A 24781-nucleotide genomic window follows, 5' to 3' on the forward strand; every position below is an offset into this window, starting at 1 on the left:
CCTCTCTCTCTTTCGTCTCTCCATTCTTTCCATTTCTGTCCATGAACCTCGCTCTCCTCCTCTTCTTTGAACCTCTCTCTCTCTCTCGTTTCTCTTTTTTCCCCTCTGGTACTCCCCCCTTCCACCTCCCCCTCCCTCCCTCCCTCCCTCTCCGTCACCTCTTCTCTTCTCTTTTGCTGTCAGATTTGTCTCAATGGGATGCTGTTGCCGCGGTAACCGAGGTCATTAGGGAAGCTGTATTTATGCTTTCTCACACTGGAGCTGGCAGATCTGCTGTAATGAGCGCACACACACACACACACACACGACTTTACTTTGTGCATCATTACAGAGACGCCGACGTTCGAGTCATTAACTCAAACATTTGTTCAACAGAACTGAACGTTGATTTAAATAAAGAAACTGAAGTGAAGCATAAAAACCACAAAGTTCAGATTACAGAAATAAAACTGATGAATATTGTGCAACTCTGTAAAACACGCTGGTTTAGCTGGAAGCAGCAGCTAGCCTCTGGTGTTTGTGGCTTGCAGAGGAGTTAAGTGCTGAATCGATTCCATGCAGCGACTTTGTGCAGATCGCTGAAGTCTCGTCTGATCACAGTCGCTGCTGTCTGTCAGGAAAAATCATCAAATGAGTGACAAACCCAGACAGACAGAGTCTTGAATCTAACAACACGACATCACGTGATCACAAGATCACGCGAGAATCCATCTGGCCAGGCTTCAGGTCTGTGCTTGATGCTTAACTGTAACATTCACTGTATAGAAATGTAATTTCTAGAAGACAGGAAACTGATTCATTGGACACTTTTAAATTGGACATTTCTTCTTTGTGACACAGTTACAGACATTTTTAATCTCGACCTGTTTTTCTCCAGGTTAAATAAAAACTTAATTAATGAAGCTGCTGCTCCTGTGAGCACAGAGAGTCAAAGTGACTGACATCATCATCACGGCGCTGCGACACGTCGTTTGCTCTTCTTAAAAAAAAAAAAAAGACTTTCCGAGTCGTCAAAAGCACATTAGTCTTAATGAGCTGTCGGCTCATTAGGCCGTCAGCGGCGCAGAGGAACAATACTTCAGAGACAGAACCGGCTCGTTTGTATTCAGCTCTGAGCAGAACGCCAGGTGGTCACATGTTGCTACAAATCCCATGATGCACTGCTGGAAAATACTGGAGTCCCAGTCCAGACTAGAAGACAGAGGCTGACAGGGGACAGGTTAGGAAGTTTTGTGGATGAAAAATATTCTGAAAGTTTTACTTGATTAATTGAAAAAGCATAAAATGAATCAAAATATCATAAATAATTATTTTCTGGATGTTTGAGTCACTTAAACATTCAGTAAATCGAGTTCCTCGATCATCTTTTCAGCCGTTTGTCATCGTGTGGAACGCCAACAATCAACAGTGAAAAAGGAAAAAGGAGAATGTCATTCACAGATTCAGAGAGTCAGAGAAATCTCTGCACAGAACCAACGCTGAATGTCTGTGACCTCCAACCCGTCGGGCAGCACAGGCTGCATTAAAAAGCCACATGACTGTATCCAGGACGAGCCCCAAAATTGTTACGACCCCGACGGGGCAGAAATTGATCTAGAGGAACATAGGAAGGTAACAATTAAAGTCAAGACCAAGAACAAACAGATGAACCAAGGACCGTCTGCAACCGCAGGGATTCATTCAGCAACAAAAAACTCAGACAACGTGAAGAGAAGTCTTCCTCAAACGAAGCGATGCCGGCCAGAAACGCTCACACCGCACACAACGAACCACGGAAACACCCGGAGAGAGAGAGAGGGCGGCACCTGAAAGCAAAGAGAAACAAAAGACAACCAGCCACACACACCAAGGCCCGTACACAAACACAGATCATCTCCGCATCAGCAGATGAAGTTCAGACTCGACCACGTTTCAAACAGGTTTCAGAAATCACGTTTGTCCTCCAGGTTAAATGTACGTGTCCAAACACGTCTTGATACAAGAGCGAGCATGATCTCAGACGAAAACATTTGCATGATGGTGAGACGCCGTCTGACTCCGTTATCTAGAACTGATCATCAGACGCCCCAGGAGGGGAATCGGTGGCACGGATCAGCGTTTGTGTTTGATGTGAAGAAGAGATGAATGTTAAACACACGAGATGGAGATAATCTGTATGTTAGCACTGTGCTGCAGCAACACGGGGAGCGTTACACACTGCAGATTCAGTGTTAACACTCACTAAACATCCACATGTGTGGCTGAAAAATGAATCAAAGTAATGATTTCTATATTCTGCATGTTAAAAGCCGTCATAGATGTGATCCACGTTCATGCCCTGTGCATTTACATAATGGGCACATGATGGAAGGAGTGTGTTCTGTAATGTCTGTCGGTGTGTGGCAGCGGACGTCTCATACGGCTGAAAGCTAATAAAAGACAATCTGAATGATTTACGTGATCATATTCACGTGCTTTGTTTGCTTTTGAGAAAGAAATGAAATGGAAATCAGTCGAGGCCGCGAAGGTGGGGAACGTTTCTGAATGTGAAGAACGCTGCCTGATGAAAAAGAAACATCAGCACAAGAAGGCTTTCTGAATATGTATGTGCATATATACATACAAACACACACCGTCTGAATCTGAAGAGATTTCTTCACTTAAGGTGCGACCATGTGAGGTCACAGAGAGGACTGCTGGTTGGTTTCATAAAAACATCCGATCAGACACATCAGAGTTGATGTGTTGTATCAAAGTGCTTCAAGGAAGGAAAGGCGGTGAACCTGTGAGCGGGTCATGGGTGGCCAAGGCTCACTGATGCATGTGGGAAGCGAAGGATGGACCGTGTGGTCCGGTCCAGCAGACAGATGACTGAAAACGTTCATGCTGGTTCTGATGGCAAGGTGTCAGAACACATGAGCATCAGCAATGGAAGAAGGTGTCCTGGTCTGATTCCATGATCCATGGAGGCCCCACCTCTGAACTTCCAGGACTTGAAGGATCTGCTGCTGACATCGAGGTGGAGTGGAGTCCAGGCTGCTGACGGACGCTTAAAGGGCGCTGACGGACAGTCGTAGAAACATGACAGAGAACAGGAACAGACGTTGGAGTGGTGGATCATCGCTGCTTTGACGGAAACATCCGTGAAACGCCCGGGAGGAAAAAAATGCAAATGTGTTCGGATAATGAATCATAATTAAAAGTGTTTGGAGGAAACTCCGGAGCTCCGCGGAGATCCTCCAATCTTAAACACAGCAGATGTGTTTTTCCTCGGTGCAGGTGAATGTGTGTTTTCTTTTAAATGAACGTGTGTGTGTGTGTGTTTGATGAGCCTGCAGAGGTGCACACACACCTCAGTTTATTATAATAATTACGATTTGAGCAGAACTGATTCCTCACACATAAAATTGGATTCATGTACAGCGAGGAGGTTTGAATCACCCTGAAGGCGTTTTATTTCACGATAACTGCTCGCTGTACATTATCGCGCTTATTACAAATTATTGATTTAAAAAATATTTAATTGTGGCCACTGTGGTCCAACAGTCTATGATCAGAACTGGGTCTGTTATTCATCACAGTGGTCCAATACATCATAGAACGCCATAACTGACCAATCAGAATCGAGTATTTAACAAAGCTGTGTGACAGAGCGTAATGTAACATCATGCAGATCTCAGAGCAGCCAGTTTTCTGGAGATGCTTGTCCATAATTTATCCTGAGTTATGAAGCGCTTTGTAAAATCTGCTTCGATATGAGCTCCATAAAACCTTTCATGGCATTTAATCTGTAAAAGTCAGATATCACCATGACAACAGTTTATATGATGAATAAATGATGTGGACGTCACAGCTCTGCAGAATGTTTGCACCATTTAATAAATTGAATGATCTGTTTCTTTTAACTGAAATGCTTTTTAAAATTTAAAATTCTCTTTGGATTTTTTAATACGCGACTGTGTTTAACTAAACCATTCGAATACCAATTCTACTGAACCTTTCCTCTGATGATCTACTGTCTGTGACCCACACTGACCTGTGATCAGGTGATCCACACTGACCTGTGATCAGCTGAACGGTGTCTCTGTCATTCGTACGTCTGTTCTCACTCTATGTAACTCTGGGCTCCGGGTCGGGAGAAGTCCGTAACGCTTTACGGCACTAAGTCACACAGCAGCAACTATTTCACTGATTCTGGTGAAACTGGATCATATTTTATGGAGGAAATGTTTTCTGGTTTTCCCTCTGATGTCCTCCAGCTGCTCCGCCTCAACTCTCTGTGATTTACAGAGTTTATGATGGACAGTGAAGTAAACTGCTGTCAGCTGTAGCTGCTGTTAGCTCAGTCTGTTAGCCGGGCTGACCGGGGGAGTGTCAGTGTTTGGAGAAGAAAAGAAGGTTTGCAGGTAAATGCTAACAGGATGCAGAACCAGTGTCGTGCCAGAACTGGAGCTGGGCTTAGCAGCCTCTATAGTGACTGAAGAGGATGTTGACAGAGGAAGCTAAGAGGAGAGTGACGGCTACTGAACTGGATCGTGACTTTCAGTGTTTGTGTTTTTAGTCTCAGTTTGATGATGAACAGAAGCTTGTTTCTTTTCCTAAACGTGACGACTTTAAAAGAACAGACGCTCGGTGACACACACTGAGTAAAGGCTGTCTGGTCTTTGTAGTTTTCAGTAATCACCTCTCTGCTCTCAGCCTCAATCCTCAGCTTGACTTCCATCAGACTCAGCGAGTCCAGAGGATTGATGGAGGTGAGAGGTGACAGAGAGAGACTAAAGTAGAAATCTCTTTCTAATAGACGAGACTCGTCTCCTCTTTTCTCTCACTTTCATCTTCCCCGTCTGGTGTTTTGCATTTTCACCCTCCCCCATCTTCTTCAATCTCCTCCACCCCTGCAGTTTCTCCACATTTCATCCGTCATCCTCGTCTGGATTGAACCTCTTTCTTCCTCTCCGTCTCCCTGACCGCTCCCCCTCTCCTGGGTATGATTATAGCATCTCTGCTCTTCCCTCGGCATGCTGGGAATGAAAATGGATCCTTCGTCCCATCTCTCTCCACACTGTGTGTGTGTGTGTGTGTGTGTGTGTGTGTGTGTTCATGCACTACAGGGAGTGGGTGGGTGAAAGAGATAAATGCCAGAGGAAAGTGTGTTGATGTGGAACTTTTTCAGTGTGTGTGTGTGTGTGTGTGTGTGTGTGTGTGTGTGTGTGTGTTGATAAATGCGGTGGAAGTGTGTGCTGATGGATTCAGTAAATAGTTAATGAGCGGGGAACAGAAACACGTCGCAGCCTCAGGAGCTGGTATCGATGGAGACATGGCAACAATGAAGCTGATCACATCAGCTCCGTGAAGTTCACGTGCTGCTCGGTGATCAGAACACGCTGAAGCTGCAACAGGAGTCGATCCACTTTAAACCCAGCAGAGCTCAAGTCGTGTTTACTCGTCAATAGTTTCACGTTCATCAGTCCTGCTGCCCGTTGATGTGTCAGGCCTCATTTCAGCAGCATCTGCTCCAACGCAGCCAAATATGAGGCAGGTATGAACCACAGAGGATGAACCGCAGAGGATGAACCACAGAGGATGAACCACAGAGGATGAACCAGTGATTCCCTGACCAGTATTTCATTTAAAGCAACACTGCACGTCTGTTCTCACACTATGTAACTTTGAGGAGAAGTACTGAGTCAGGAGAAGCAGCGTGTCCTCTCGGGCTCGCCTGGGCTCCAGCCTGCACTCGCTGCTCGCTCCTTTGTTTAAAACACAGCCACGAGCTTTAACTTGAAATAAAGAAAACGTTTGATTCCACTCACTTCTCTCTGAGACGCTGAAGCAGCAGGAAATCCATCTGCAGCTTGTGAAACATAATGAAGACTCAGCGTGATAACCCCGCTTGTTACTCGACTGTCTAACGATCAATATTCCATCAGTAATGAAGCTTAATGAAGTCTCACCTCCAGCCTCCAACATTTAAGAGTCCAACCAAACCGCTAACCAGCCTCTTGGCTATTGCACGTCATGGAATAATGCAGAGTTATGAGTTTTTGGGGAATTGATGAGTGCTCACGTCGGGTTGAAGATGATCAATAACCGTCCTGACTGACTGAGACACAACAGAGCAGGATTCATCCTGTCCAGCCAGACAAAAAGCTCCATTAGCAGCTCCTGTGTGCAGAAGAACAGAAGAGAACAGTCAGCTCTTTTCTCCCGTTCAGTTATTAATTTCACACTTCGCTTAGCTGTGATTCCTGTCGGGCTAATGTGGCAGAGCCCGGCCCGGCCCTGTAACCACACAAACATGCCGGTATAATGAGCGGGAGCGCAGCGGGCGGCTGGGGAATGTTGGAATTATCAAAAACTCAAAGAGTCACACAGACAAATACAGACGATGATGCTGCCGGTGACTCTGCCACAAACATCAGGATCATTACCGTCGATCTAAAGGAGAGAACGCTGAAGGTGTGAAACAAGAAACAGAGCAGCCAAACGTGTCACATGACATGATCACACTGATGATGGAGATGATGCTCTGTCTGTCTGTTATCACAAACCAAGAAGAGAATGTTTCATCTCCCATCACACTAAGAGAGCGTAGATATAAAGATTATTAATATAGATTCTTTAAAATGTTCATCAGCGTATAAAACCTTGACTTGTTGTGTTTTAGGCCCAGAAAAGCTCAGATCACTCACACACACACACACACACACACACACACACACACACACACACACACACACACACACACACACACACACACACACCCTGCAGAGGACATGTAATGCATAACAATCAGCTCTGAAACAAAGGCAGGGAGGAGGAGAGGTGTGTGTCTGTGTGCAGCCATGCAAGTATGCATGAGCTGTGTGTGTGTGTGTGTGTGTGTGTGTGCATGTGTGTGTGTGTGTGTGTGCATGTGTGTGTGCGTGTCACCTGGAAGTAGCAGGTTTGCGTGTGCTTTAAGAGGTCTTGTGTGTGTGTGTCTTCAGGCGTTAGTTTGATGTGTGTGTGTCTGCAGACATTAACTTCACAGAGATGATTCCAGCATTGGAAATAACAAAGACACACTATTACAGTAACACACACACACACACACACACACACACACACACACACACACACACAGGTGTTTCTTTTCATGTTTCCCCCTGAGTGACGCCTGAACACTCTCTGTGCTTACAGCTATATTACTTATGCTGATGCTGCAGCTGGCGGCTCGTTGTGTATGAGCCAGTCATGAGCTGCTGATTGAGGCGGGAGTGAACCAGAGGTTAGAGACTCCGAGTTTAATTAGCATGTTTTCTGCCTGCAGTCTGTCCCCTGGAGCCAGACGTTAGTTTGGTAACATGGAGGCTGAGCTCAGCCAGTCACCAGCTGCTGTGCTGGAGATGTTAGACGTTACTCTGAGCTCCACCCACTGTAAACCAGGTGAAGCAATCCTGGCCCTGAAAGCCTGTTTCTACACTTCTCACTATGAGTGACAGGCTCCTGCACAAACCATTTCACTAAGACAGTTTTGGTTGTTTTACATCCAGACTTCATGATTTCTCTTCTGGTTTGATGTCCAAGCACAAATCCGGTTTCCAGAGACAGATCTGTTCAAACATCTTCCACCCCGTCCTCATGAAGCAGGTTGGCTGAATCTTTCGTGTTTAAAAAATAACATTTTTCTTTAGCTGATTTTTGCATTTTGGTTTGTTCTGTTGGGAAATGAAATCACTTCATGTTGGACATCAGAAGGAGAAAGAAACTCTGCTCAGTGACGAGAGGCTGAACCAGCTTCCACGTTAGATGGAGGATGACCTGCATGAAGCCACCATGATGTAAATAAAGACGGTTTTTAACGAGCGAGTCAAACAAAGAGCTGGATATAAATACGATAAAGGTCGTACACCAACAGTATGAATGCTCTGTAATAAGCACAAAAAGAAATCTTGTTCTTCATGTTCTTGTCTCTCTCCTCGACTTTATTCTCCTCTCGACTATCTCGTCTTCCTCTCCACTTCACTAACCATCTCTCTCTCTCTTTAGCAGAAAGGCTGGAGTAACTCCCTGCGGCCGATGGACAGACATGGAAACGTAAAGGTAGGACACGCTCGGATGTTGCCATCCATCAGCTTTCAATGCTCCTCCACCGTGACTGACTGCTCTTCCTCTCCTGTCCTCCATCCCTCCAGCCGCCTCGTATCAGTCATCTTTAATAAGGTTCCACTCCCGTAAAGCTGATGATAGATAGAGAATATTTCCTCCCCGCTGTCACCTGTTCGGCTTTTAATCACTGATTTATCTGAGGAAGGGTTGGTAAATCTGCACCAACGTCTTTGTTCTTTTTCATTTAGTCACATCTTCATCGCTCTGTGGTTTCCTCCTGACCGAGTCATATCACACCTCGTCCACCATGCTGCTTCAGGAAACACAGCTGTAGATTTCCATCAATGTTCAGAGTTTTAGTTCATGTTGTCTGAACTGAGGCTGTAAAAATACGATAGACAAACTAAACACTGACTCTGTAGGGCTGTTTGTCCTGTCCTTCACTCTGAGAAACACAGGGTGGAGCGACAGGGTTGCAATCAGCAACATCACCCCTAGAGGTCACTGTTCCCGACACACTGGACCTTTAAGAAGGAGGATCATTTTCTCCACACATGAAGAAACTTCAGTTTGTCACAAACATTCAACATACATGTTTCCTACTGGACAGGACGTGTATGAACAATTTTCTTTAATCTGCAGAGTAACTAGTAACTAAATCTGTCAGACAGATGTAGTGCAGTGAAAAGTATAGTTACCTCTGAGACTTTGTGAACTACAAGTATAAAGTAAAGTACTTGAGTAAATGTACTTATTAGTTATATTCCAGCAGCGGTTAAGCTTAGTTACATTACTGACAGTTAGCATAGCATGAGACAACAGTCTGGTTGCTATGGTTACCAAGCCATGGTTTAAAGCGGCTTTGGAAAAACTTGAAATCTGGGATGATCATTTCACGTGATCGGAACGTTTTTCTATTTTATTAAAGTTGATTCATCTCAAACTAGACAAACTTCATTATCAGCGGTGCCTGATTTTTTAACTCTGTGTTGAATAATTAACCATCACTTTTATTCTTATTCTCGTCCTCATCTGTCAGTGCAGCTAACACTTTAGGAATCAAATAAATAAATTTAAAGTGCCACAAACAGTTTAGTAAATGTTGTATATCGTGTTGTAGCCTAACTACACACACCCACCTGTCAGTCAAAGCGTCCCCGCTCTTAACCCTGCATAACTTTAAGCCTTAATATAATGTGAACAGGTGAGTTGTATATAAATTCACCCTCAGTACAGTTGTCATGAACGGGGAAATTAGCTACAGAGACCAAAACTGTTTTTTGTACCAGGCTGTAAACATGTTTATTTCTGCTGTGAAGTTGGACATTTGGACATGGGGACTTATGGAGACTGACTCACTTCTGGAGCCAGCCTCAGGTGGACGTTAGAGGAACTGCAGTTTTTGAGTTTTTCGAGTTGCAGCACGTCGGTGTGTTACAGCGACTGGTTGGTCAGTGAATCACTGCGACACCATTGGTAGGACTGTGCATCATGTGACCAGTGTGAGCCTGCCTCATGCATGTACATCATCAAACATGCTCATAAACAGCTCTACAAGTCAAAACCTCCACAGGGAACCTTTAAAAACTCTCAGTCACAGTAACCATAACAACCGGAGCCACATCCACGGCTACAACCACAATCAGACACAATCAGCCCATCGTAACACAAAGCACCAAATGAGTCCCGGTCACTGCCTATGTTTCCCTATATGACTTGTTTTCATGTAATTGGATGACTGTAACTCTCATCCCACGTTCTTGAACCTTGAATCTCTCAGGTCAGGGGACGAAGGCCCTCGCAGCTCCCGCTAGACAGACCACAGAACTCCCAGGAGTCTTTGCACCAAGCTGGATCTGTCCGCAAGAGTCACCGGAGGAAAGGTAAACCCAGTGTGACGTCACGTCGCGTTCACACAGGTGTTACTTCTTTTCTGCTCTTTGAAACTCGGAGCTGCCGTCAGACAGAAATCCTCTTCATCTCATCGCTTCTGATCCAAACCTCTTTATATCCCGTTTCTCGTCTTTCCCACGTTCTTGCCTCATTAATCTGAGATCTCTCCGTCTCGTCTACTTTCAGCTGACGTTCTTTCTCTTTCACCTTGTCACAGAATCTAACTGCTTTCATCTTTTTTCCCGCTCGTCATATTTCCATTTCATCTCTTCCCTCATAAATATCAAATATTTGCTGTTATCATTTGACTTTTACCTTTTTTCTGATGTAACTGCAGCGTTTATCATTCATGCTCACGTGTTTTTAACATCCGTCGTCCGTTTCCTCTCGTTCCTTTGAATTTTTCTCTTTCTTCAGTTACTCAAACAAACCGTCGCAGCGTGGTGTGAATAACAGCTTCATGTGCTTTGAGCTTCTTGTTGGTTTATCCTCACAAACTGAAGATTAAGTCCTCGTCGTGCTGGGACACAACAGCAGCTCAAACCTCAAACGAAACATGCTCGATAGACCTAGAAGGGAAGTCGATATGAACAAAGTCCAGCTGTATCGGTGGTTTGCAGTCGTGATACTGTACGAAACAATGTGATGGAGAGCGGATGGAATAATCGGAAAGATCTCAACTATTAACATCTTTCTCAACTGTTTACATCCAGCTCTCTGTGTGAACTAGTTTGTTTCAAGCACAGGACGACCTTTAAAGGGTCAGTTTGGGTGATTTCTAAGGGTGTTTGTATGAAGTACTGATCCATAGTCAGTTTATTACCGACAGTAGACGGCGGTCAGCCAATGAACAAAGCGACCACACTCCTTTGACAAAAACATTTTACATCTCAGAACGGCTGCTGCTCGTCTGCTACTTCATCTGCAGCAACATGAGCTTGGACCCATGCTGATGAGCAGTGGATCAGTAACTGCTGTGTGTTTTTGTCAAAGGAGTCTGCTGCTCTGTAAAAACTCTTTGTCCACCTCTCAGGTACGTTGGTGTGCAGCAGTAACGGGACCGGCAGCAGCTCTTTCTACTCCGTCGCCATGGTGGCGATCCCCGACTGTGTCGACAACGCCACGCAGACCGACATCAGCTTCCAGAACATCGTGACGCTCGGGAGGAGCAGAGGTCATCACCACCATCACGGCCGAGGAGGTGGCGGCGGCGGCGGCGGCTCTTCCTCCCCTCCACCACCTCCACCCTCCCCTCCCCTTCCTCACCTCGTGGGACCGTACGGGATCAATGAGTTGTATGTCCTGACCTGTTGTTGTGTGTTTTTGGGGGTGTCAAGAAAAATTACAAAAAGATCAATACTGTTGGATATGATGGGATTGATTCTTCCTCCATCTTCCCTCCAGCTGTGTGTTTGAGTACAACGACCCCGATGACTACTTCGACGTCTCGAACCACGAGGTGGACAGGCAGGATGACCTGGAGTACGAGGTGAGAACTCTGCTGGACCTCCATGAAACCATTACACAGCTGACTGTCAAGCATTTGTCGAGCGCCTGACGGAAACTGAAGGAAACTGATGGCACCTCCAGCTGCAGTTCTTCACTTTTCACCGCTCAGAGAGGAGAAACATAGTTCACTGATGAGCTATTTTCAGACAGACACAGGGAGATGCAGCTCAGTCTGTTTCAAAGGGGAAAATCTGGCAGCTTCCATGTGTGTGTCCATTTCATATCAGATGTGCAGATGTGTTCCTGTTGTCATGGCACCGTGTAGGTGGCAGCCAGTTACAGTAGACCTGAACACTTCTGTAGTGTGTTCTGTGCAAACATGGAACTGTGGTGCCGTGACTTTTCTCTTCAGGAAACTTCCTGACTGACTCGTCAGCACAAAAGATGAACAGCTGTGTATCTGGTTCTTTGTTAAAAAGTCAAACGTATGAGCTTGTCTCCTGCTTTTTCCTCGTTTGGAGGTGTTGCAGACTTTGTGTGAGACAGTTCAGAGAGTTACTGAAGCTTTAGTTTCAGCACCGACAGACAGAAAGTTAATTTTTTCCTGATTCATTTTGAAAAATGCTGTTTTGTGTCTTTCATTCAAGAAAAGGAAAAGAAGAAATGGAAAGCAAAATGTGGAGCTGGAGTGGGAAAGGAAAGGAAGAATGAGGACATATGTAACTGAACGTGAAAAATAATGAAGCGGTATAAAAGAAAGGAAGGAAACGTAATGAATGAAGGAATGAAGGAAGGAAAGGAACTGACTGAGTCGATGAAATGAGACGTAGTGGATGGAAAAGAGCTGAATCATCCACAACCTTCTGAAATGTTACTGAAACAAACTGACTTCTACAAGCTGTCGAGTCTGGTGCAGAAAATCAGGATGAGTGACGCTCAGACCGGTTTAACCTTTTGGAAAGACAGACTCTTATTTCAGTTTACGAAACGCCCAACGGACCTCTGTGTTCAGCTGAGCGGCGTTTCCTCCTCTCTTTCTGCTCGGGTGGTTTCGCTGCTGTTTCCTGTTTGGTCATTAAAGAAGTCAGCAAAGTGGAAACGCTTCTTTCTGGCTCGTACCAAAAAGACTTCACCCTCTTTCCTTTCACAATCACGCTGTCCTCTCTCTCTCTCTTCGTTCATTTTCTCAATCACCTTCATTACTTCCAAATGTCCTCCGATCTTTACATCCTTCATCTCCTCCCTAGATCACATCCTCCTCTTTGTGGTGGATGTCTCTCCAGTCTCTGAATTTCCATCATCTCAGCTGGTCTTTGACTGATCTTGATGGTCTTGAGATCATGAGATTGTTCGCTCGTTCTTTCCTCCAGGAGGTGGAGCTGTACAAATCCAGTCAGCAGGAGAAGTTGGGTCTGACAGTCTGCTACAGGACGGACGACGAGGAGGATCTGGGGATTTACGTTGGAGAGGTGATGCCAGGAAACACTCATCATCTTTAAACCTGCACTCGTCTGCATGATGCAGCTTCTCTCTCTCTCCTCTTCATTTGTTTTTTTCATCCATCCATTAATCACTTTATTCATTATCTTATCCTTTGAATCATTCATCCAACTAATGACTCACCCTTTTCATTCACTTATGCCGATATAATCATTCTTGTATTCATTCAGTCATTATTAATTTATCGGTTTAATTCGTTTATTCATCCACCTGTTCTCCATGCGGCTTGTTTATCCGTCTCTTGTCTTCACTTTAGGTCAATCCAAACAGCATAGCGGCAAAGAATGGACGCATCAGAGAGGGTGACCGAATCCTGCAGGTACACAAACACTGAATGACACTTTGTTCGGACCTTTGTTAACCCTCCCAGAGATCTGAACTCGTAAGATGAAGACATCTCGAGATGCTTTGCACTTCTGTCTGAACCATGGACGTATGAGGAAATCTGGATGCAACGTCCGGGGGGCGTGGCTCTCTGAAGCTGCTCGGTGCATGAAGGCGTAAAGTTTGACTTCCAGGTCGTTAAATTACCTGAATCTTCCTCACGTGCTTCAGGTTTGTTCAGCCCATGACACAGGCGTGCTTCCGCTGACTGAGCTGCAAGCCGTCACACAGATTTCCGTGACGTTCACGCCCAGAGGTCAAACCCTCTGATGTTAATGACCTCGTGACTTTTCCTTTAGCTTCACCCTCAGGACAGAAAACTCCTCCGTGTTCATAAATATTGAACGACGTGTCCTCTGCCAAATTAACGGGCTCTATTAGGGGTTAAGAATAGTTTCAAATCAAAGTATGTAAATTTATACCTGCAGCCCCCGGGACGCTCTTGTCCAATCAGAGGGAGCTGTCAGCAGCCCAGTTACTGCTGTCCTAAAAATAGACAGAGAGAGAGAGATGGAGGGGGAGACAACATGGTCACCCTGTGTTACCACCACACTGTTCAGCTCCATTAGTCAGATGATAGAAAAACACTAGACCGTTCTCATCAGTCGTGTTAAAGAAACATCTTTTCATATTTACGTCAAAATAAATGAATCGAACGCAGCAGCGACCCGGCTCCGGTAAAGTTTCTGACTTTTTAGTGAACACACCTTTAATCCTAAATGTGATACACCTCCATGACAAGAGAGGGACAAGGATGAGATGAAGTACAGCCATCTGACTGGAGGACTGAAACAAGGTCAACAATATCGAGCTTTTATTTCCACCATGGAGCCCCGAAATACGAAATATCTGCAGGTCAAGTTTTAATCAAGTGGCAACCTGTTAAAGTTCCTCTAACGTCCACTTGAGGCTGGCTCCAGAAGTGAGTCAGTCTCCATAAGTCCCCATGTCCAAATGTCCAACTTCACAGCAGAAATAAACATGTTTACAGCCTGGTACAAAAAACAGTTTTGGTCTCTGTAGCTAATTTCCCCGTTCATGACAACTGTACTGAGGGTGAATTTATATACAGCTCACCTGTTCACATTATATTAAGGCTGAAAGTTATGCAGGATTAAGAGCGTGGATGCTTTGATTGACAGGTGGGATTAGCCAGGAGGTGAAATGAAGCGGTACAGCCAACATTCTTTATATTGTCATTGGTTTGAATGCATTTTGACTGTTATTTTATTATTTTACATCATTGTTCGCCTTTCCAACATCGAGAGAGACAGACGTTACTTGACGAAAACGACGTTACAGCGATGCGTAATGACATAACGAGAGAGAGAAACCAATCAGGTGAAAACAATCTGCGTCCATGACGTGTCAGGAGTTCTCAGACATTTAAAGCTGCCCTGTGCCACATGTATTTACTATCATTACAACCAGTGTTATCACAGTAATATTATGAGGGAAGATAAATGACTTGAAGTTTAATATTGGATAGATGATTTAGTTTGGATTAATTAACATGACAAAGTGCAGTAAATTGCTTGTTTTCTCAGTCAGTGGGAGTTTAATTAGGAGTTCAACCTTTTTCCACATCCTGTTAAAACGAGGCTTTTGTTTCAGCTCTGAAGCGACGCGCCCACACGCGTTGACTCTGAGGCTGACGATTAAAAACGAGCACGAATACGAATTTATCTTCCTGACATTTCTTCCCTCATTATCCTCTGACCGCCACCCCCCGACTGGTGACCTCGAGAAAACAGTGTTTAGGAAAAAGGTAAAGTTTGAATGTGATAAGAATAGACCATCAGCAGCACCTGGCGTTACCATGGTTACCGGCCAATGATGTCAACAGCGGTTTCCATGACAGCCGTCACCACAGAGATAAAAGCCTTTTTGGACAGATGTGGGGTCTCCGTGAGCGTTCAGGGAACACATGAGATCATACGCGCCTGTGAGACGGTTCATGCACACTTTATAATTATGTTTTTAATTCTTAAATTAATCACAGGTATTTGTGAGATTCATTTTTGTTTAATTTCTCAAAATGTCTCACGGCTGTTTTTGCCTGTTAATACTGCAAATAACACAAAACTCATTCATTCATTACTGCATTCAAAAGCTTATTTAAGTAGAAGTAGGCAGCGTTGTAGTACAGATTGGTCCTTTGAAGGTCTTGTCTCGGTTTTAAGGCGGTTTGATAATGAGATAATTTGACTCATTTCTTGATTTTAAAACTGTTAATTTGACTTCACACGCTCTCCTAGGAAGTGGATTTGCCTGCCCTGGAAGTCAGCCAAACCTTCTGTGATAAACTTTGTCTTCCTAAACCACGAAGAGTTCAGAAACAATGAAGAAAACAAAGTAATAAACTTAGAGAGATGAGAGATCACACAGAGATTCTCAGAAGTCTTGGTCGTGTCTCGGTCTTGGTCCAGACTTGGTCTCAGTCGAGTTGGTCTTGCCACCAAAAATCCAAACTGACGTCTTCAAACGTCTCGGTTTGTCTGACCAACTGTCACAAACTCAAAGACAACTTCACTGCTGTGAACCTCTGCTTGATGAATATAAATGAACTTCTCTCTTTGTCCTCATCCCGTCCAGATCAACGGTGTGGACATTCAGAACAGAGAGGAAGCGGTGGCCATTTTGACCCGAGAAGACAGCATCAACTTCTCTCTGCTGCTGGCGAGGCCTGATATCGAGGTGAGCTCGCACAGCACAGCGAAACCATTTGTAGACGCTGTAACACGTCTTCATGTGTTACATCTGTAAATCCAGGATCTGTAAATCCAGGACACACCAAGCCTGAACGCAGACGTACACCAGCTGGTTTCAGGATGACCTGAAGATAAATAAGGATGTTTCTGGAAAATGAGTGTGTGAATGTGGAGCCTCAGACTAAGCAGAGAGCTGGAAATGAGCATATTAGGTCTCCTTTACAGCGAGAATGGTGCTCTTCATTTTCAGGTCCAGAAATAGTCATCACATCCATAACTTCAGGTTTCATCACTCCGCTCGCCCGCAGCCTCGTTCAATAACCTACTTTCTGCTGCTGCTGCAGCTGTGGGTGGCCGACAGGAGAGGATGGATTCATACAAACTACAGTTTTATTCACAGTGTTTAAATCTGTTGCTGGTCCTAAGGGAGCGAAGAGGTCAGGTCATCCTGGCTTTAAAGGGCCCACAGCTAGTGCCATCTAGTGGTGAAAACGGCAGATTGCAACCAAATGAATACACACCGCAAAACACGTGAATGTTTGGTCTGTCTGTTCTGTCCATTCTACTGAAGCAACACGCAGTGAAAGAGCACTGAAATCAAATACAAGTAAACTACTGCTGTTAAACACAAGTACAAAGTGTTCTTCTCAAAAACTGATAATACTAATGACTAAATATTAATACAAGCACGAGTTAATATTCTCAACACCTCTGATAAAAGATGAAAGGTGTGAAGGGATTTTCTGAACAAACATTCTGTCTGTGAGAAACTACTGAAGATATTTTTGAACCTGTTAACATGTAATTAGTGAATTTCTCCAAACAAACATCACGTCTCCATGTGTCAGGTCAGCGAGGTCACACTCTGCAAACCTGCATCTGCTGCAGCGCGTTGTTCACTTTTCATCGCCACGTTTTCTTGCAGCGCGTTGTTCACTTTTCATCACCACGTTTTCTTGCAGCGCGTTGTTCACTTTTCATCGCCACGTTTTCTTGCAGCGTGTTGAAACAACAGAACAGACGGCAGGACTGGTGGATTACAGGCTGCCTGCGCTCATGTCGTGAGAGGTTTGGATGCAACTCGAATCTTTGGAAATCTTAGCTGTTCAAATAAATCAAGGGCGGTCCCAAATAAAGTATGGAACTACAGACAAGAAGGAAAAATGCTATTTACACCGAGTAACAAAGAAAAACATGCGATTAGAATATTTCTATATTTCAATTCTATTCTTTTAATATACACAAGATACTCCATATGGATTTACATGTCGACTAACCTCGAAAAATATGAAATTCAGGATGGAGACACACACACACACACACACACACACACACACACCCATGATAAATGTCTTTAGTATGACAGCTGGTCCCAGAGTGTTTGTTCACATCTGCTGACAGAGGAGGAACTACAGCGCGGCATATTCATACATGTCGCTTAAAAACACACACGTGTGCATATTCACAGATGAGTGTGCACAGTGTGTGTGTGCGCGTGTGTGTGTGTGTGTGTGTGTGTGTGTGTGTTTGCACTAACACTAATTGAGCTGTCAGTCAGTCAGTCAGTTATTTAGACAACTGTGACACTGCAGCCGGTCAGACGTCTTTGTAATGCGAGGACAGGAGATGATGGATGTTTTATTGACTAAGCAAATAACAAATTAGAGGCTGATTGAGGAGAGGAGCAGAATAATGTTCTTAATGTTCCAGAAATGTGGTTTTTAATTTTTTTTTTTGTCTATTAATGACATTTCAGAGATGGCACAGACTGTGGTGAGCTTCATGAAATCCACTAATGAACCCTTTAAAATTTAATGACCTGATGGTGTCTCTAGCACCACCTACAGGACAAACCTCACATCAGCAGCTTCTATATATACACATGGAGGTAATTGTGTGTAATGAACAGCGCAGTGAACTTTAATTTTTCACCTTGGAAACACGTTTAGAAAGAAATCTTCACTCATGATCCATTTAGTTTTTTTCCTGGAGTCTGCCCAGTAAAATCAAGGTTTTCCAGGCAGTCAGATACAAAAATCTAGAATATTGACTCTTAATTATTTTATGATTTTTAGTAGATGGTGAAATATTTAGAGCAGGGCAGGAAAACAGAATGTTTTACAGCAGGAGAGGGAGAGGTAACCAGAGAGATGAAATGATGCCGGGATGAGGGGATGATGGATGGAGAGAGGAAATGGAAGACAGAAATTTATCCCATGTGACCTCATTTTTTTCCATCAAGGTCAAACACACACACGCACAACCGTGTTACACAAGTACAGATACAAAATGCATTCACACACACACACACACACACACACACACACACACACACACACACACACACACACACACACACACACACACACACACACACACACACACACACACACACACACACACGTGTGTGGATCTTCTGAAGATGGAAAATGTTTAAACACGTCATAATTATAAAGTTTCGTTTTAAAATAATGTTCAGCTGTTAGTGTAGTTTTTAATCAAACAGGTGAAAATGGTGCATCTGTTGGGGACTATTTTCAGCGGTGGATTAATCCTCATCTGGTGCTGTAGTGAGTATTTGTGGCAGCAGGATGGTGTGTGTGTGTGTGTGTGTGTGTGTGTGTGTGTGTGTGTGTGTGTGTGTGTGTGTGTGTGTGTGTGTGTGGCTCATTGAAGAGTTGTTGTCACCCTGTGACACAGAAAGATCATTCAGGCTCAGACTAACACTCGTTAGTGCTGAGAAATCCAGAAAATCACAAGAGCAAAATAATATCTGATAGACTCCAAACCTCCTGACGGGCGTTTAAAATGTTAACTGCATTTTCTAATGAAGGGAACTGAACGCACGAGATGTTATTGTCAGGTCAGCTGACTGGAAAACTGGTGATTTCTTTCTCTGCAGTTATACTCTCCTCATTCTGCTGATCGAGGCTCATCCGGTGTCTTCTGTATGATTTCATTGACTTTCCTCTGCGTCCTTCCAGAACGAAAACCCTGTTGATCCAGAGGAGGACATGGAGCTGACTCTGGAAGGAGGAGGCTTCCACCCAAACCCTCGAGCCTCCTCCTGCTCCCTCACTTCATCTCACCTCTCTGGTTATTATCGACTCTGTCGTGGGGGAGGAGGCGGCGGCGGGGGTGGCGGTAGCGTGGCCTGCCCTGGAGTAGGAGCAGGAGGAGGTAGAGAAGGTGCAGGGGGTGATTTGGACGTGGAGGAGGAAGAGGATGAGGATGTGGAGGAAGGAGAGAGAGGAGAGAAGGAGGACAGAGACCCACCCGTACCCCTCCCTCCTCTGCTGAGCCTGGCCCCTCTGCTGTCCAACAGCCAGGAGCTGGACAGCGGGGTGGGCCGGACCGACGACAGCACCCGCTACGAGGAGTCGTCCGAACACGACCTGCTGGGTGATCAGACCAGCGCCTGTAACACCAACACCACCAACACACCGGGCAGCACCAGGAAGTTCAGACCAGGACCCAGTCCCAGGTAAGACGGGCAGGTATCAAATCCAGCATCAGGAAAGATGATTTACGTTTATACACTGAGGACAAGAACAACCTCTGTTTCCTGTACCCAGGCCCAGCCCCAGACCCAGCCCCGGCCTCGGACCCAGTCCTGGGCATGGCCGCGGGGACACCACCCCTCCTTTCCTCCACCTGCGAGATCTTCAGCTCAGCTCGGACTCCCTCCCGGGCACGGACTGGGCAGCTGGAGGAGGAACAGGTGGAGCAGCGTACAGCCCCCACCACCATCACCACCACAAGGTATATTGAAATGAAGTCCTCGTGTCCATTGTGAGAAAGTTTTTCCTTGTCACGAAGCTGTCAAACACTCCTGATGTTTCTGTCTGCTAACGCCTGACCTCTGACCTGCAGCACTACCACCTCCATCATCATCAGCCCCCTCTGATGATGATGATGCCGGGCCTGACGGAGGAGGAGTGCCACCGATACCAGGAGCTGCTGGAGATCAAGTGCCAGTACGAGAGACGTAACGAAAAGCAGCAAAGAGAAATGGCGAGGGCTGAACGTGGTGACGAAGACCGGGAGGAGAGGAAAGAGGCGGAGGAGAAGGAGGGAGAGGAGGAAGCTCCTTCTTCTTTGTTGGTGGACGCGAACTGCAACGCAACTTTGAGCGAGCACGAGATGGCGCTGATCGAGGAGGAGTTACGCCACCTGGAGTTCAAGTGCCGCAACATCCTCCGAGCGCAAAAGATGCAGCAGCTCAGAGAGAGATGTCTGAAGGCCTGGATGATGGAGGAGGAGACGGTGGCAGCCGGAGCCGGACGACCAGGCCATCCTGAAGCAGGTAACCATGGCAACAATTGACATGTCAGACATTCTCGTCTTTTGCTCATTGACCCGTTTCTCTCTCTGCTTCCTGACTCGTAGGTCTGGATAACGAAAATGACGAAGACGATCGCCACGAGCTGTCGGCCATCAACGAGCTCCCGGAGCGAGAACGGTCAGACGACAAAGACAGCACCAGCGCCTACAACACCGGGGGAGAGAGCTGCCGGAGCACGCCGTTGGTCAGCACCGAGCAGATCCCGCCTCTCCAGGAAGAGGAAGATGAAGGCGGGAGACGGCTGATGTCTCCGCCTCCTCTTCTCCCCCTCAGTCGCCTCCCACCTCTGAACTCCCCCCTCACCCCGCGGCGCCACAGGCGGGACCGAGACAGAGAGAGACGTCACTCGAACCTCAGCTACTCGTTCTCCCCCAGCACTTACAGAAAGTACGAAACAGCCAATGGCAACATGGGAAACGGCTCAAGCTCCACCCCCTCGACGCCCTCCAAGTTCAGGTCTCTGACCAGAGAGGCGGGGTCAAGAAGGGGTGTGGCTGATGGAGGGCGGGGCTCCAGAGCAGGTACATCATTTCAAATGAACACTGAAGAAACGTGATCACAATAATATGCGCTAACGTGTTTAAATCTGACACACTGGACCTTTAAACATTCAAACATCTTCTACTGTCATCGCTGCAGGCGGAGCCGCCAACAGGCCCGGAGGTGGAAGTGCAGAGTCCAGTCCTTACTTCACCAGAAGACACCACAGCCACAGCAAACCGTTAGAGCGCTACCAGAGCTGCATGACGCTGCCCTCCGAAGGCCTCGTGGACCCACTGGACCGAGTGAGAGAGAAAGCGAGGGCCGAGGGCGAGGAGAGAGGTATGGGAACGGGAAGCAGCGGCCCAGCCAGCCCCAGGAGCGTCAACAGCGCCCCATGTGGTCTAGAGGACCACCACACTCGAGCATCGCGGTTAGGACTGGCCTTACCGCTTGGGATGACGCACTCGTCACCGACTGCCTCGCCGCAGCGCATGGAGTGGAAGGTAAACGGCGTGATGATGCCAGAGTTCTGTTTACTTCCTCAGACAGGAAGAGACTTGCAACCTGTCGTCTCTGTGTGCAGGTGAAGATCCGGAGCGACGGCACTCGCTACGTGGCCAAACGACCGGTCAGGGATCGCCTCCTGAAGGCCAGAGCCATGAAGATCAGAGAGGAACGCAGCGGCATGACGACCGACGACGACGCTGCCAGTGAGATGAAACAGGTAACCAAGGCGACCGAGGGAGGCTTCAGGTGAAGAGGACGGAGCTCGAAGTGTTGAGCACATCATGCAGACGAGAATGATGTGGGCTAGATATCAAGAAGGTTTACCAAACAGAGAGCGACTTAATGTCACTTCCATCCACAGACAACAACGTGAAGAGAAAATTCTAATTTACTGACAGTTACTCGAAAATTTGTAACTCCTATCAAAACAGACAAGACACAACCTTCAACCACTACACCTGAATTCAGCGCTGTCGGACGTCAGTCCATCTCCACATTCACTACATTCTGTTCATGTCAGGAACTTCTCTTGCAACATCTGAAATAGTTAAAGTGTCTTTGGTGTCAAGCGTTAGTTCACTGCAGTTACACGATTAAAGAAATAAATGAGGTTCTTTTCCAGAATATTTCCAGACTTCCTGTGCCGCTTTCGGACATTGCATGATACAAAATAAACTGATTTGTTCCCTGCTCGTATGTTTTCAGACCATGCCACTCACTCGCCAAGATATCTTTAATTTGGCAACATTTAACAACACTTTACTATCGGCTACCAGACAGAAAGAGCGTCCTGCAGAGACAACTTATGTCAGAGGCGAGGAGAGCAGCGGGTCACAGAGAGGCTGAAGTCAGAAGCACCCAAAGGCTTCACGGAGGCCACCATGAAGTCTATCTGATGCCGAGTTCAGCTTTGGGTGGAGCTCACACTCAACTTGTTCACTTATGCTGCCAATGCATTCAATCAGCAGCCTCTATGAGCAGCTAACATGAAACCCTCTCGCTTAGCAGCTTTCAACATTTAGTCACTTCAAGCATTACTTTAATCCGTCCCTTCAGGCTGCATGCATTGTGACAAATTCCTCATGAAACCAGCGATAAACGTCCTGCAAACTGTCCAACAGGGTCGATACTGGAGCAAAGAGGAGAGGAAGCAGCAGCTGCTGAGAGCCAGAGAATACAGACGGAGAAGAGAGTTCATGATGCAGAGCCGCCTGGACTACCTCAGAGGAGACCGGTACAGTAACGTCCACTTATACAATTAACACCAACAATTAGCTGTGACAACACAATCCTCTTACCTCCTTCTGCTGATAAGATGCTGAGCAAGTGTGAAAATCCAAAGACATCCCAGAGACAAACTCCTCTTTAATCCACGATTCAGACGAATTCATTCATGGAAATCCCAAATTCTGAAGCACTGAAACAAACAGAGAGTCTTCCTCTGTCTGTGAACAAATGCTGAGCCGTGAACACAGACACAGATGTAATCAGCGTCATTCCCATCACCTGTGAGTGAGCTCAGTGAAGAAGGTGGACGGGGGTCACATGTTGTGTTCTTTGATAAAGTAGTTCACTGAAAGCTTATTGTCAGAAAATCAAGCCGACATTTGCACAGAAAGTTTTGAAAGAAGGTCACTGGTTTCCCTGCTCACAGCTCGCTGAATTATCAAAGAATGATTACATAACTTTGACTGAAAGGAAGGGACGGAAACAAATGCCTCTGCAAAGCATACATCAACCTGATCCTGTTTGTAGTCCAGCAGCAGTCAGCCCAGCTCGGCGTCTGTCTTTCAGCCTTTTATTTCACCAAGCTCTCACCAACCACTAAAAGTTTACTTCACTGTCCGTCATAAACTCTGTAAATCACAGAGAGTTGAGGCGGAGCAGCCGGAGGACATCAGAGGGAAAACCAGAAAACATTTCCTCCATAAAATATGATCCAGTTTCACCAGAATCAGTGAAATAGTTGCTGCTGTGTGACTTAGAAAAGTAAATAAAGTAAAAATATTATTTGTTGTTTTTTTCGTCCAGGGACATTTCATCATCAACAGGGGGCGCCGACGACCCCCGTTCATCTCAGACTGCCCAGCTTCACCACCGACAGGACTCCCCCAGCAACAACATCCTGCTGCTGAGCCAGAAGAAGATCACGAAGAAGAGGAATCGACGCATCCTCGACAACTGGATCACCATCCAGGAGCTGCTGGCTCACGGCTCAAGGTCGCCAGACGGAAAGAAAATCTACAACCCTCTGCTTTCTGTGACCACGGTGTGATCTGAGGACAGAGGGGAGGAGGAAGAGGAGAGAGGAAGGAAAAGAAACTGACAATAACTAAAACATCAACGTTTCAGATTTCTTTGAGCTGGAAGGAAGACAGAAACCCGTTGAAAACAGAGAGGGAGGAGGGTTTGGGTGAAATAGAAGAGATCTAAAACTTGCTAGGGAGTCAGAGCAGAGAGAGGAGGATAAAAAGAAGTCCTGCAGGCTGAATCCTGTAACAAATGACTTTAGAGATTGGATGTTCATGTTTTTCTTTTTTTGCAGCCAAAGAAGTGCCATTTTTAAACTCTTGTGCCGGTTCTGGACTGGACCCTGATCAGGAAAATGATTTCTCACAACCAAAATTCTGTGACGTAACAAAAACACCTCTCGCCTTCATGGCATCCCTTCAAACTAAGAAGGGAACAGCTTTGAAAAGGAACGAGACGGAGAACTAACAAACAGTTCATGTTCCTTCTCAAAGCCGTTCCCTCTCTGGACCTCATGAACCTGATCTGAACTTCAGTCTCCAGGGAGGTGAAAAAGGAAGAGACTGGAAGGAAGTGGAAGGAACAGGAGGTTCAGCAAACACATGGTCAGCTGTAACGTTTGTTAGTTGTTAGCAGTTGTTTGGGGCTGCCTTCTAGAAAGTTAAAATTCCACTTTGACTGCAGTGTAACCAAAACTGCAGTTCCTCTAACGTCCACCTGAGGCTGGCTCCAGAAGTGAGTCAGTCTCCATAAGTCCCCATGTCCAAATGTCCAACTTCACAGCAGAAATAAACATGTTTACAGCCTGGTACAAAAAACTGTTTTGGTCTCTGTAGCTAATTTCCCCGTTCATGACAACTGTACTGAGGGTGAATTTATATACAACTCACCTGTTCACATTATATTAAGGCTTAAAGTTATGCAGGATTAAGAGCGTGGACGCTTTGATTGACAGGTGGGTGTGGTCACAGGTGGCTTGTTTGCGCAACCAGGCTTCATTCAGCCCGCCTCAGCTCCACCCATGCTCCACCTCTTTGACCATTTATGGATTAGTTGGCAGCCGGCAGAGGCAGGACTGCCAAGATTGAGACGGCCAGAACGACCACACTGAGCTCTTCAGAAACCGGTGGGGGACGTCACGTCGACCTTTGAGAGAAGAACTTTTGAACTTTACGTATCTGTTTTCATA

The 24781-nt window shown here is 45.9% G+C and overlaps 1 protein-coding gene across 2 annotated transcripts in view; it reads left to right on the top strand.

The window, feature by feature from the left end:
* LOC104937450 (PDZ domain-containing protein 4) overlaps window positions 1-24366 on the top strand; it is a 36228-nt gene extending 11862 nt beyond the window's left edge. Inside the window, exons 2-16 of one of the 2 annotated variants that reach the window (XM_027275540.1) lie at window positions 8011-8064; window positions 9851-9953; window positions 10997-11258; window positions 11368-11452; window positions 12783-12881; window positions 13169-13231; window positions 15892-15993; window positions 18992-19491; window positions 19583-19769; window positions 19881-20313; window positions 20397-20873; window positions 20992-21338; window positions 21419-21559; window positions 22464-22576; window positions 23374-24366. In XM_027275540.1, the coding sequence (XP_027131341.1) occupies window positions 8011-8064; window positions 9851-9953; window positions 10997-11258; window positions 11368-11452; window positions 12783-12881; window positions 13169-13231; window positions 15892-15993; window positions 18992-19491; window positions 19583-19769; window positions 19881-20313; window positions 20397-20873; window positions 20992-21338; window positions 21419-21559; window positions 22464-22576; window positions 23374-23617 (3210 nt within the window). In that variant the 3' untranslated portion in view covers window positions 23618-24366. The remainder of the gene's footprint in view (window positions 1-8010; window positions 8065-9850; window positions 9954-10996; window positions 11259-11367; window positions 11453-12782; window positions 12882-13168; window positions 13232-15891; window positions 15994-18991; window positions 19492-19582; window positions 19770-19880; window positions 20314-20396; window positions 20874-20991; window positions 21339-21418; window positions 21560-22463; window positions 22577-23373) is intronic. The other variant, XM_027275541.1, reaches the window with a different exon arrangement.
* The last annotated feature ends 415 nt before the right edge of the window (window positions 24367-24781 follow it).

Source organism: Larimichthys crocea, unplaced genomic scaffold (genome assembly GCF_000972845.2).
Source record: "Larimichthys crocea isolate SSNF unplaced genomic scaffold, L_crocea_2.0 scaffold148, whole genome shotgun sequence".
In the NCBI taxonomy this organism is placed as follows: Eukaryota; Metazoa; Chordata; class Actinopteri; family Sciaenidae; genus Larimichthys; species Larimichthys crocea.